The sequence below is a fragment of the Echinops telfairi genome, unplaced genomic scaffold (genome assembly GCF_000313985.2).
Source record: "Echinops telfairi isolate 266 unplaced genomic scaffold, ASM31398v2 ScPeMD7_7466;HRSCAF=8504, whole genome shotgun sequence".
Lineage (NCBI taxonomy): Eukaryota > Metazoa > Chordata > Mammalia > Afrosoricida > Tenrecidae > Echinops > Echinops telfairi.
In genome coordinates, this window is record NW_022111366.1 from 834,848 (window position 1) to 849,360 (window position 14,513).

Sequence of the window (14,513 nt, forward strand, 5' to 3'; positions counted from 1 at the left end):
TTCTTCCCTTTGGGGTTTCTAATGCCAGGTCTTTGCACATGTCATTAGAACGCTTTGTCTTCTTGGGCCGTCCTTTGACATCTTCTATTGAGCTCTTTTATACCATCATTTCTTCCATGTGCTTTGGCTACTTTATGCTAAAGAACAAGTTTCAGGGAGTCTCTCGTGACATCCATTTTGAACTCTTCTTTCTTTCCTGTATTTTCAAATGCCCTTTCCCTCTCTAGGCACCGGCTGTCCTTGACGTCACCCCACGATGTGTACAGCCTTTAGCCACTAGTGATCACTGTATCAAAGCTGTTCGAAGTTCAGGGGAGACATCCTTAAGGTCCAAGGTGAGCTCTTAAGGCCTTGTTTGAATTTGCACACAAACACTTGATGGACAGTTGCCCAGAGGGCCCCTGGCCTTGTTCTGACTGGGAATATCGCCTTTCCCAATCGGCTCTTTCAACAGACGGAGTTGCTTTGGTTCTTGTGGGTTTCATCTGGTGAGGGCCACATGTACAGTCTTCACTCATTCGAGGAATTCATTTGTGATCTTGTAAAATTCTGCCGTGCAATCTCTGGGCTCTGTCACCAGCACCATACTTTCCATCTCCTGGTCCTTCTTTGTTTCCAGCTTTCACATTTCAATCACCGGCACTTAGGAACAGATCTTGGTGGCTGCTTCAGACTGCAGAAATTGGGGGGCGGGAATCTTTATTTCTTCATCATTGGCATTAGCGGTTAGTGTGTCACCTTGAATAATAAGTGTGTAAACTGATCTTCTTTTTAGGCTTATGGATATTGTTTGTTTTTTTTACTGACCTTGTTGTACTTTAAGATTCATCCTACACTGTTCTTTTAGACAATGAATGCAACCCTATTCTTATGCAGTTTGTCTTTCACAACATGGTAACCTAAATATTTGTTCAATTCTAAATATCCAGTACCAGTTGATTTTAGCTTATTGATGTTTAGGATATCCACCTTTATTCATCCTGTTTCAGGTTTTTACAACTTCCAACCTTCCTAGATTTATACTTCATATATTCCACATTCCAGTTATTAGTGGATGTGTTCAGCTGTTTCTACTGATTTGAGTTGTGCTAAAGTGCTGAAAACTTTACTCCATCCATGTCATTAAAGTCAGCTCTGTTTTGAGGAGGAAACTCTCCCCGAGTCTTCCAACCTGAGGGGCTCATCTTCGGGCACCAGACTGGGCACCGTCGCCCCGCTGTTCCGAAGGTTCTCACTGCCTATCTTTTTCCCTTAAGTGGATTGCCAGGTGCTCTTTCCCAGCCTGACATTGAACCCTGGGTGACTCTGCTGGTATTTAAAATGCGAGTGCTAGAGCTTCCAGCATTTCAGCAACACGCAAGCCACCAGAGTACAAACTGACCCCACAGTGGTGTTACCCTGAACATAACCCACCGCCCATTGCCATCAAGCCAATTGCCATCAAATCACACATCAGTTGTGTGATTGTGCTCACAGCACACTTTCTGAGCCCTGTGACAAAGGGACAGTAACAGTCCATCCAAGGAGCCCAGGTGACGCACTAGGGGCTCAGCTGCTAACCAGGGGGCGGCCCTTTCAACCCATCCAGCAATTCCGTGAGAGAAAGACCTGGATTCCACAAGATCCAAACTCACTGCCCTCCAGTCAACGCTGGCTCATGGCCACCCTACAGGACAAAGCAGAGGTGCCCCTGTGGGTTTCGGAGACGGTAACTCCTTATGGGTGTAGAGATCCTCATCTTTCTCCCATGGAGCAGCTGGTGGTTTCTAACTGCTAACCTTGAGGTTGGCAGTCCAACACATAACCGCCACGCAGCCCAGGAAAAACAAGTGGGTACACTCTGCTCTGTCCCGTGGGGTTGCGAGGAGTCGTGAAGAAGCTGTCAGTCAGTGGGTTGTACGGTGGGGGCTGGCACGTTGCTAATGATGCTGGAAAGCTATGCCATTGGTACTTCAAATACCACCAGCAGGGTCCCCCATGGTTAAGGTGACCAGATTTTAGCATTGGTGAAGCGGGACACCATTGATAAAACTCATATCCTGGCGAATAGCCACATGGCAGCCGAAAGCCGTCTACCCTAGCTTGTCCTGCATTCTTTCCAAAAATCGGAACTTTTAAAAACGCCACAGGACGCTGGAAAAATTGTTAAAAATTGGGACTGTCCCACCAAAAGCGAGACGTCTGGTCACCTTACCCATGGTGGACAGGTTTCAGCTGAGCTTCCAGACTAAGACAGACTAGGAAGAAAAGTCTAGCGATCTGCTTCTGAAAACCAGCCGGCGAAGACCCTAGGTTCACAAAAGAATTGTGTCAGCTGTGGTGCCAGATGAGCCTCCCAGGTCGGAAGACACTCAGATGCTGCGGCAATGGCCTTGAGCATCCCAGCAATGGCAAACATGGTGTGGGGCCATGCAATGTTTTGTTCTTCTGCACATGGGATTGCCATGAGCCAGAGTCCACACCAGGGCAGCTGGTCACAACAGTAGCCCCTCCTTTCTCAGGTTAGGTCGTTGTGAGAATCAAAGGAGAAACTATATGCAAAGCAACATGCAGAGTTTCTAGTACATAGAATGGTCTCAATTAGTGTTATTTCATTTCAGGATGATGACGATGACTTAAGTTCAAGTTCTGGTTTGGTGTAACTCTGACCACCAGGGCTGAGCATCTCAGTGGGTCATAAAATCACTAAGAATAGCTGAGGGTCAAGGCCACTTTCTCATGTCGTTCTTCTCAATCTTCTAGAGAGAAACGATTGTGGTGAAGGGAAATCAGAAAAATATGCACAAATGAAAAAAATGTACCAGGGTCCCGAGAGAGCAGTTCTGCTGGGTACTTTATTATTTATAGTCGCCTTTGTAGTTGGGTGGAGTCTGCGACCTCACGAGACACTTTCTTGAATTGAACTGGCATCGCTCTGTCTACGGCTTTCTTTAAGGGAGGCTCTTTGGATCCCTTTGCAACAGAATTCCTTTCATTGGACCACAAGTCGAGCCTACCCTGGGCCACATTTCACTGTAGGGGAAGCAGAACGATGCACGGCTCCAGGGTGCTGCTATTATTACTGTGAAAGGCAGCCCTTATCAGAAGTGGACTCCAGCTCTCTCGCACAATCTAATCTTGACAAACCTGGATGAACTTTCCAGTGACCTGCGGGGAGGAAGCCGCAGGAGAACAGTCCATGAGGGTGGAGCCTCTGCTCTGGATACCTCCAGGAAGGGCCCGCTCGGGCAGGAGGGCAGCCTGGTGGCTTTGGCCTCTCTGGTGCTCTGGCCACCATGGCTGGCCAGTTCTCGATGGCGCGCCTCTGCCGACAAGCTCCACAGCCTCACGTGCTGCCCACCACCCCTGTGCATTCTGGACCATTCTCTCAGCAGCTGGGAAGCAAGTTGGCATGCTCTGAGGGGCTCAAAAAAAAAAAAAAAAAAAGCCCCTATTAATCCAACGCTACTATCTCCAAAGAGCACATCAGTCACCTTCCCGTAGGCTTGAGCCCAGGGAGGAGGTAACGGCGATCAGATGCAGGCTCGTCTTCCAGGCACTCAGGGTCAAGTTGCAGGGATAATATGTGGCTGGTAGAACAAATAATCCTCAGTGTGTGTGTGAGACCTCAGAAGGCTTGCAGTGCAGCTCAAGGCCCCGCTGCGGATGCCGGGGGAGCCAGGAAGGATTGTCAGATACTTCGCTGAAAGAGCTGCCGTGGCTGGCTCCAAGGAGCCCCTGGCTGGCACAAGCCATTAAGCACTCGATGACTAGCCAACAGGTTGGTGGTTCAAACCCACTCAGACGAGCCTTGGAAGACAGACCTGGTGACCTGCTTCCAAAATGTTGAAAACCTTGTGAAGCACACTCCTACCTACCCTGCACTCGTGGGGTCGCTGTGAGCTGGCCTTGACTTCGTGACCACTAACAACAGCTGTGGGTGTCTGTAGAGGACAGAACTGAAATCATAGCAGGGGGAACATTTCCCAGGCATCCTTCTGGTAGTTTCTTGCTCCTTTGCACCAGGTCTTCTTGAGCCGGAATGATGTGTGTGCAGTCACAGCAAGTGTACTCGGAGGCCCCTGTAACGGACAACAGACATAGTTTACAGTGCAGCCGGTGCTAAAGGATTCCTGGGAGTAGGGCGAATTACTCATCGTGCAGGGCTTTACATATAGGGTTGTTGTAAGTTGGGATCGACTCGGTGGCATTAAGCTATATGCCCTGCCCCATTTGGAGGTCCATGTCTGATAGAGCCCATCCCCACGAGTGAGTCCCATGCTTGCGAGTAGTCTATCCTGCAGGTTGACATTTCTCCAAACTCCTTGGTGTGACCTCCCAGGCAGTTCCTAATCTGTCCTGCCTGCTCTGCAGATGCTCCCTCGGCGCTCTGCTTAAACAAACCAGATGTCTCATGGCCATTGAGTCGATGCTGACTCACAGCGCCCCTAAAGGACAGAGTAGACCTGACCTGTGGGTTTCTGAGATGGTAGCTCTATGGGAGTAGGAAGCTTCATCTTTCTCCCTCGGAGCGGCTGGTGATTTGGAATGGCTGACCCTGAGGATTACAGGCCAATGCAGAACGCGTCTACTATTACGCTGCCCTTCTTATTGTCCTCTACACCCCAATGTTTCTCAGTCTACAAATCTGGTAACACAGCTGCCTTTGTTTGAAGCCCCGGCATCTCTTCCCCTTCCTCAGCAACCCTTGACCCTTACGAACACCCCATCCACCTGCCCCCTACTAGTGGTTGCCTCCTCTGAGAAGCCCTTCTACCGAACCGCACCCCCCTGAAGGGGCAGCGCTCTCTTGTGCATTCCCCAGCACACTACACTTCTCTTCTGCTACGCGGCACATTTGGTTGTGCTTGTATCTTCCACTGGACAGGGAGTCCTTTCAAGTAGACGTCCTAGCTTCTAGCCCTGTGCTAGCTCAGGAAGTCAGCAAATGTGTGTGCAACGGACCTGAATGATAACCACCCCTGCATCCCACCCAACAGGGGGTGCTGTCCAGGTGGTAGGTGCTGTCCAGTTGGTTCCAACGCATAGCGACCCCATGCGCAACAGAATGAAACTCCCTCCTCACGATGGTTCCTGTGCCTGAGCCCATGTGGCAGCCCCGTGTCCATCCAGTTCAGCAAGGGCCCTCCTTTCTTTTGTGGCCCACATGTGCCCAGTACTGGTCACATCCAAAATAGACCTAGCGTGCCACCGAAGAAAGGCTTGTTGACCTCCTCCTGTGAAGACTGCAGCCAAGAAAACCCAATGGAGCAATTTTGTAAGAGCCAGCTCACAAATGGGCCAGAGACAAGAGGGTATAATTGCAATGGAAAAGAATTGAAGAGACAAAAGAGAGAGAAGAAATAAATGTGGGGTGCAGGGGCTCAAGGAGAAGAGACTCCAAGACCCGGATCTTTATTTGAGGCAGGCCTTTTTAAAAATATATATATAAATCATTTTATGGGAGGTTCTTACAGTTCTTACAACAATCCATACATGCTCTGGTCTGGCCAGATTTGTAAGGTAGAACTGGGGTCATGATAGTGGTGGGGAGGAAGCATTAAAGAACTAGAGGAATGTTGTGTGTTTCATAGGTGCTACACCGCACCCTCGATGGCTTGACCTTTCCTCATGACCCTTCTGTGAAGGGATGTCCTATTGTCTACAAATGGGCTTTGGATCTCCACTCCTATGTTTGCATGGATATGATTGTTTGTTTTGGGTCTTCTGATACCTGATCCCGTCGACACCTCATGGTCACACAGGCTTGTGTGCTTCTTCCATGTGGGTTTTGTTGCTTCCCTGCTAGATGGCCACCTGTTTAACTTCAAGCCTTTAAAACTCCAGATGCTATATCTCCTAATAGCCGGGCACCATCAGCTTTGTCCACCACATTTGCTTATGCACCCATTTTTACTTCAGTGATCGTGTCGGGAAGGTGAGCATCACAGAATGCCAGGTTATTAGAACAAAGTGTTCTCGAGTTGAGGGAGGACTTGAGTAGAGGTCCAATGTCCATCTGCTACCTTGATACCTGACATAAATATATGTACATAAACCTATATTCCTACCATTATATGCTAATACTTTACATATGTGCATGCCTATATTTATAGTCTATAAATGTCTTTGCCTCCTAGTTCTTTCCTCTATTTCATTTTACTTTCCTCCTGCCCCACTGTCATGTTTGACCTTCATTCGGCTCTCAATAATTCCTCTCAGTTACATTGCACTTGATCAAACCCCACCAGGCATCTACACCCTCCTCACGCATTGATTTTAGAGCACTTGTTGTTCCATTTTCCCTGGGTTTGTTGCCCCCCACCCTGTTCCCCTGTGGCCCTGGAACCATTGGTCCCATTATTTTCTCCTCAGGATTGTTTATCTTGCCTATCCTATATAGATAGACATGAAAAAAGAAGAACAATTTTAAAAAAAAGCAGGGGGCTATAGATAGTTCCAGGTCTGTCTGCTGATCCTTATGTATGTTTTCCGATCGAGTCTGATGAGGGGCCAAGCTCTGCCCTCTGAGTCTGAGGTCTAGTTTCAGGATTCCTCGGGGACTTCATTGCTTTGCTCCCGTTGCTGCTCTGTTGACCTCCCTTCAGTGTGTGTGTATGTGTGGGGTGTCAGACAGGCACAATTCCCTCACTGTGTCTCCAGTGCTGTCCCCTGCAGTGAGTCAGTAGGGAATGTTGGTGGGGCCGCCCTAAGGCCCTCTCTGTGCCTTGACTGCTCCTTGAGGCATACTTTTATATGGATCTGGTCACATACCCTGAGTTCCATGACAAGTTCCCACACAAAGGGTTTGTTATTAGTTATCTTTAAGGCAAACAAAGAAGTATTAATATTTCAGCCAATTGGTGTGTGGCCCAGAGGGAAGGATGAAGCCAGGAACAGGGCACCTAGCTGATATAGAATGCCGTGTTCCAGCAGTTTCCCAAGGAATGAGAGGGAAAGTGTCTACTTTATCCTAGGCGAAGGTCAGACCATGCGGCGTGTCAGCTCCTTGGGCTGAGCTGTCAGCACCTTCCCACGGGGTTTTGTCTAAACTGTGGGAGGTGATGGTCCTGTCTCACTTGAAAAAGGAAATGAGGTTCAACTTGTCCTGTAATTGCACTGTGCTCCTCGGAAGCGGGACAGCGCTCCGCTCCAGGTTCTCTGTGTTCACGGAATTCCCCCCAGACCACACGACTCCCCTCTCGCACCCATGGCAACAAATGTGTTTGTTGGTTTGCTTTGTCCTCAGTGCCTGGCACCTGGTTCCCACGCGAGGAACTGGCTGAATGAATGACTGAAAGGGAAGAAGGGCATTCCAGGCAGAGGGAACCTGAGGAGCTGAGTAAAGAGGTGAGACGCTGTGGGGGTGTGTGGGGACAGGGAATCGTTTTGCTGGATGGACTGAGCATGTGGCAGGAGACAATGGGAGCCAGGAGAGGACGGGGCTGTGCTGTGGAGGCTCTCATGTGGAAGTAGGGAGTTTGGAGTTTATGAGTGGTCGGAAGATGGCAAAGATTAGAACTGGTGCGGGAAGTGTATTTATATTGCCATTGTATTTGGTAAAATTTATTTGTGGCAGGGGCAGCTTCCTCTGCCCCTCCTAACACACTTCCTGCCAACAAATGGTTATTAATCTACAAAGCACTTTATATGCTATCCACCCAGTAGACTCGTGGACAACCTAATGTTCAGATTTCTGCGGCCGAGGTTGAGGCTCCCAAAGGGAGCCAATGTGTCTGGGAACCTGCCTTCAGGAGGGGACCTTTCATGTTATAAATGGAGCAGCTGGTCGGTGGGAGCAGTATGTTTCCCTGACTTGGTCTGAGTGTCAGCCAGGGAGATGATGAAAGGATCTTCAGTCACCCTGTTCCCAGCTGCCAGGGCCTGGGGAGAGGGGGGTCTGTCCCACCCCCATGCTCCCAGGCTGGTTTCTAATGCTCCCTCCCTGCACACCCCAGCTTCTGATTTTCCAAGGTGTTCTTTTCTTGTACCTGTGCTAGTACTTCTTGGAGGCAGGAGTCCTCCGATCATGAATGCGCCTCTTAGCTGAACGGACCTGACTAAAATTGTCACGCTCTTAGGCTGAAACGACTCTTTTACTTAGATTGTTTAAAACATATACTTGCAAGAAAAGGTACAGAGTCAGAAGGCTGAGCGGGATCATCTGTGGGAACGGAAGAGAGGTTGGAATACTTGTCCATTTGGAATCCTGGAAGAAGCCGACACTCCTTTTTTAAAAAAAATATGAAAGCTTTAATATGGTGTTAACTAGTATAGTAGCATTTATTGCTTCCATCTTATCTTTTTAAAAAAATAATTTTATTGGGGGCTCGTACAACTCTTATCACAGTCCATACACCCACCCATTGTGTCAAGCACAGTTGTACATATGTTGCCATCATCATTCTCAAAACATTTGCTTTCTACTTGAGCCCCTAATATCAACTCCTTATTTTCCCCTCCCTCTCCGCTACCCCCTTCCCCATGAACCCTTGATAATTTATAAATTATTATTTGTCATATCTTACACCCTCCAACGTCTCCCTTCATCCACTTCTCTGCTGTCCATCCCCCGGGGAGGAGGTTATATGTAGATTCTTGTAATCTGTTGCCCCTTTCTCCCTCACCCTCTCTCCACCCTTCCAGTATCACCACTCTCACCACTGGTCCTGAAGGGATCATCTGTCCTGGATTCCCCGTGTTTCCAGTTCCTATCTGTACCAGTGTACACCCTCCGGTCCAGCCCGATTTGTAAGGTAGAATTGGGGTCATGATAGTGGGGGGGAGGAAGCATTCAAGAACTAGAGGAAAATTGTATGTTTTATCATTGCTACATTGCACCCTGACTGGCTTGTCTCCTCCCTGTGGCCCTTCTGCCAGGGGATGTCCAATTTCCCACAGATGGGCCCTGGGTCCCCACTTCTTAACTTTTGCTTCCTTCTTAAATCTGTGCTGGTTTGCACATTCTCTTCCTGGGCTCCTCCTCCAATTCCTCTCTTCTCCCCTTTGTGATCCACCGCTCTCTGCATTGTGTGATTTTTTTCTCTCTTGCTTTCTTATCACCACTTCTTGCTAGGCAAGCAATTTGTACTTGCTGTCCTTCTGCACACCACCTCACAGAGCTCCAGGAGCTAAAGAAGAGCATCCCCATCCGATGAGGAGGCACTTCTGGCCTCGCACGAGAAGAAGCCAGAATTTGAGCTCGGATTGCACGCCCAAGCCCTTCTTCTCCGAACATTGATGTTGTTTATTGTCCTCTGTGCCAGCACATGTGGCCCTTTGTACGGAAGAACGGGATGTTGCCCAGTCCTGTGCCACCTGCACGATGCTTGTCTGTTGCTGTGGCCACTGTATTTTGTGTGTCTTCTAACCTCTTCGTCCGGCGGTGTGTCACTAAACTTCTATGGTAGCCCAAGGAGGCTTTCGCGGCCTCATTTTTCAGAAGTAGACCTCCGGGCCTGTCTTCCTAATCTGTCTCAGCGTGGAAGCGCTGCTGAACCCTGTGCACTCTGGGTGACTCTGCTGGTACTTGGAATACTGGCAGCATAGCTTCCAACATCACAGCAACGCGTGTGCAAGGCACAGCAGCACCTCAGGCTGTCAGACTGGTCATTATCACAGGGCTCCCTTTTCTCCATGCCCAGCTCCCCATCTCTTTCTGCTTTCTGCCCCACAGCTCCTCTCCTTCCTCTCTCATTGCACCCTCCCCCCCTCTCCAAGTCCAGTCTCTGCACGTGTGTGGCTGGGCCTGAAGATGCTGGAGAGTGTGCCTGAGCCCAGAAGAGATGACAGGCCATTCAAACGCTTATCTAATCAGCCATTTTCCTTTTGAGCGAACACTCCACAATTTTCCACATCTGGAGGCTGGATGGGGGAAGGAGGAGACCCTTCATCGTCTGAGGAAAAGCACAGGTGTCTGATCACAAATCCGAGGACAGGCTCAAGCCCTGCATGGGTCTTTGATAGGGAGGGGCAGAGATAACGCCCCTCCTGCTCCTTCAGGGGGTCCCTCGTCCCAGGGGCTGTGAGCTCACTGGGCTGGGGACGCTGGGAGAAGACAGGTCAGGACGTCGGTCTTAATCAAGGCATCAACTCATGAGCCCAGGAAGCGCAGATCAGTGACCCCTCTGCCCTGCCTTCCCCACAAGGTCCCGATCGGAACCACGGCCATGTTGTCAGCAGAGATGTGGAGCGCAAACTTAGAGCCTAGCAACCTCTAGGAGTCTATCTGAATCTGAAGTTTTATAATTCCAGGATGGGGATATTTCTGTCCATTCTCTCCTACCTTTGGGTCACCCTGTTGATTAGGATTAGCTAACGGTTTAAGCCATAAGGACATTTACTGTTCACTGGTGGTGTAGCGGTTATGAGTTGGGCTGTGACCTGCAGGGTCGGCAGTTCGAAACCACTAGCAGCGCCTCTGGGAAAAGGCTGGGCTTTCAACTCCCGTAAACAGTTACAAGGGGCAGGGGTGCTTTGAGTCAGTGTTGACTCCGTGGCAGGGAGTTTGATTTGGGTGTGGAATAAGAATTCTTTGGGGGAGAAGTCCAAGAGTTGATTCAAAGGTCTCAGGGTCCTGCTTGGCATTTCTGAGACCCCCAAGGCCTCTCCAGACGTCTTGACTCACACAGCACTGTCCACAGTCCACGTAGAGAGGACTGCGAGGGAGGCTCCTCTCCTGGGCCCGGGAGGGAACGGTCTGGTCCAGAGCATCCTCTCTATATAGACTCTCCCTGTAGCGCCTCAACCAGGACTGGCTGCGGTGGAGACCAAGAACCTGCGGTGTGGCTTTTTCACGATGCTAACAGGAAGTGGCAAGGAATACCAAACCAAATCATGACCAATCAAGTTGATGCTGACTCAGAGTGGCACCAGAACTGCTTCATATGGTTTTCTTGCCTGTAAGTTTTACAGAAGTTTATACCAGGGCTTTTCTTCCGAAGTGCTGCCAGCCGGGTTCAAACCACCAACCCTTAGGTTAGTAGTCGAGTGCAAACCATTTGTACCAACTAGAAAAATTGGTGGTAACCAGCATCTTCCACCGCTCCTTTTAGCCATTCAACGAAGATTTCCTGAGACCCTGCTTTGGGCCAGGCAAATCCTGCTACAGAGGAGAGAAACAGTCCTGTTCTCTGGGAACCCCGGGCTGGAGGTCATAACAAGGGAGCAAGCGTTGGGAGAGGCATGAGTGTCCCCAGCCTAGCCTGAGGGTGTGGAGAGGGCTGCAGGCTGCCAGGGCCGGGTCACCTGTGGAGGGATGATGGGGCATGTAAGAGGTGCTTGAGAGCGCATTTGAGGTCTCTGCTGGGTCTTGGCATGGCTGGGACAAGAGTACTTATGAGGAGGAGCAATAAACAAGGCTGAAGAGGCAGGCAGAGGCCAGTTGGCAAAGACTTCCTGTGGGGCATACAAGTTCGGGGTGTTTATTCTGGACATGAGAGTGAGTGGGCTGTGTACGCATGAACCTTGCGCCAACAGCACTTCGCGGCAGGGCAGCTGAACGGGGGAACAGAGGCTGTGCAGACCCGCCTGGGAACATGTGCTTGGGATGCTGCCCTGCATTCAGCCGAGGTGATGGCCCCTGACCAGCTGAGCATGAACTGTGGTGCCTTTCACTGGTGCGGTGGAAGCATTTCTGCTGACCATCCCGAGGCAGCCAGTCCAGGATGATGGTCCTTATGGTTGCAGGGCTTCCTAAGTGAGCAAAGTTACCACACCTGACCCTCACCTCCTTCCTCCCGCCCCCTGCTTCTGCCCCTTCTTTAACCTGTCAGCCGTTCAACCCTAGGGAAGCATTGGCAGTGTGTGTTTCGGGGCGTTTCTCCCCTACTCGAGGACCTTGCACGCCCAGCCTTCTCTGGTGTCGATAGTCCCTTCCGTCTTCCAGACGCAGAAACAGTGAGCACACGCCCATCCGATTGGCAGGTTCCAATCTGATGTATTTTCTTCCACCTGCGGCCCTGGGGCTGTCTGTATCAGGACCACCTGGGCTGCTTGGTGTGCACCCAGAGTCCGGGGGCCAACCCAGGTTTCCTGAAGGAGCTCCACTGGGGGTGATGTTAGTTCCCATCCAATTGGCAACTCTACGTAGAACAAAACAAAACATCGCCCAGACCTGTGTCTTCTTCTGGGGGGGTAAGAGCAGAATTCACAGTGTAACACATACCTCGCCTAGCTTCTTGGTCTTCTCTTTTTGAATCTTCTTTCTCTTTTGAACCGTGAGTCTCTCTCTCTCTCTCTCTCTGGGAAAGGGGGAAAGAGAATCTGCTTTTGGGGTGCATCAGCTCTGTAAGCTGTACTTTCTTACAAGAACACTGTGCTGTGGATTAGTGGCATCCCAGAGCCTGGGGGGACCTTGAAGACTTTGGTAGCTTCCTTTAGCTCTCTCTCCTTCCCCCGTTCACAGAAGCCTTGACACCTGGCCCCTGGCTGCACCGAGATGGGCGACTGGAGCTTCCTGGGAGAGTTCCTGGAGGAAGTGCACAAGCAGTCCACGGTGATCGGCAAGGTCTGGCTCACGGTCCTCTTCATCTTCCGCATGCTGGTGCTGGGCACAGCCGCCGAGTCTTCCTGGGGGGACGAGCAGGCTGATTTTCAGTGTGATACGATGCAGCCGGGCTGCGAGAACGTGTGCTACGACCAGGCCTTCCCCATCTCCCACATCCGCTACTGGGTGCTGCAGATCATCTTCGTCTCCACGCCCTCGCTGGTGTACATGGGCCACGCCATGCACACGATGCGCATGCAGGAGAAGCGCAGGTTAAGGGCGGCTGAGCGGGCCAAAGAGGTCCGAGGCGCTGGCTCGTATGAGTACCCAGTGGCCGAGAAGACAGAGCTGACCTGCTGGGAGGAAGTGAACGGCAAGGTGGTTCTCCAAGGCACCCTGCTCAACACCTACGTCTGCAGCATCCTGATCCGCACCACCATGGAGGTGGCCTTCATCGTGGGCCAGTACCTCCTCTACGGCATCCTGCTGGACACCTTGCACGTCTGCCACCGGAGCCCTTGCCCCCATCACGTCAACTGTTACGTGTCCCGGCCCACCGAAAAGAATGTCTTCATTGTCTTCATGCTGGCCGTGGCTGGCCTGTCCCTCTTCCTCAGCCTGGCCGAACTCTACCATCTGGGCTGGAAGAAGATGCGGCGTCGGCTGCTGAAGTCAGGACGGGCCTTGACCGAGTCTCCGCTTCCTGCTCCTTCTGCCGGCTTGGCCCAGCGCTGCACGCCTCCCCCTGACTTCAACCAGTGCCTGGAGAATGGCTCCGGGGGGAAGTTCTTCAACCCCTTCAGTAACAAGCTAGCCTCTCAGCAGAACACGGACAACCTGGCCACCGAGCAAGTTCGAGGCCACGAAGAGATGCCTGGGGAGGGTTTCACTCACCTCCGTTATGCACAGAGGCCAGAAGTGCCCCATGAAGTCCCCCCAGGTCACCGCCTCCCGCAGGCCTACCATGGCGACAAGCGCAGGCCCAGCAAAGCCAGCAGCAAGGCCAGGTCAGATGACCTATCAGTGTGACTGACCCTTCAGTGTGTGGAAGGGGGGAGGGGGAAGGGGGTGGGGTGGGGGACCAGGACCAGAAGGGTCAAAGACGGAAGTTAGGCCCTTCTGACCCCATGCTCTTTCGTTTTCATTGGCGGTTTCAATGACATTGCTCTGTTATTCCTGAAGGGGTGACTAGGGGTGACTAGGTAAGGGTGTGTGTGTGGTGGGGGGGAGGGTATCAGAGACATGAGTACCCACCCAGGCTACCGTGCTGTTGTGTCTCTGCCCAGGATACTTACTGAGAAATGTTGGGGTTACTCAATCAATAGGGTGAAGAAGGGAAGAGAAATGGCCAAAGATGGCCCGGGAGGTACAGTCAGAGGGAATCAATCTCTTCACATTAGCAGCGTACCAGCGGTGTCCTAAGTTCTGACCACTGATCTCTACCCTACCAAGAAAGAGCCCAGGTTCCCAAACAACGTAGAGAAGGAATTGAGAAACTTCCATTAGATATGCTCTCGAATCGGTTATCTCCATGGGTCATCATTGTGGTGGCCTTTGGCTGCCCTGGGCTGGAACTCCCTCCACCCAGTCTTCAGAAGGGGCCTTTGGGACTCACCCTGCAGTTTCAGGCACTTTACCCGGGCCTCTGGGAGATGGCCCACCTGGGTGATATTGCAGCCTTTCCTTCTGCCAGGTGGGCACCCAGTCCATGCTCCTCCACTGGAATTCCTGCCACCACTTGACATCCCGGGGCCCCAACCCGATGATAGAAACCATCCCTTCCATCTCTCCGTCTTTGGCTGTTCACCCAGAGCTCCCCCAAGAGACTTCACGGACAGGAATGCCCAGGAAGCCGTCGTCCTCTCTGGGATCTTGAGCAGATCACCGGCCCCCGGGGCCAGTGGAATTTCCCCAGGGCTTATGAAAGCCAAGTGGACATGTGCTTCTCAGAGGCAGATTCCCCTCGGGAGAAAATAACTCTGCCGTGAGGCTGAAAATTAAAAAGAGAGAAAACACTGGAACACTATTTCCCCCTCCTATTTATTTC

General features: G+C 51.2%; 1 protein-coding gene across 2 annotated transcripts in view; it reads left to right on the forward strand.

Moving 5' to 3' along the window:
• GJA5 (gap junction protein alpha 5) overlaps positions 1-13,507 on the forward strand; it is a 24,325-nt gene extending 10,818 nt beyond the window's left edge. The window contains exons 2-3 of one of the 2 annotated variants that reach the window (XM_045283736.1): positions 7,229-7,329; positions 12,386-13,507. In XM_045283736.1, the coding sequence (XP_045139671.1) occupies positions 12,419-13,495 (1,077 nt within the window). In that variant the 5' untranslated portion in view covers positions 7,229-7,329; positions 12,386-12,418 and the 3' untranslated portion in view covers positions 13,496-13,507. Of the gene's footprint in view, positions 1-7,228; positions 7,330-10,817; positions 10,881-12,385 lie in introns of those variants that run through there. The other variant, XM_004717266.2, reaches the window with a different exon arrangement.
• Positions 13,508-14,513: the final 1,006 nt, after the last annotated feature.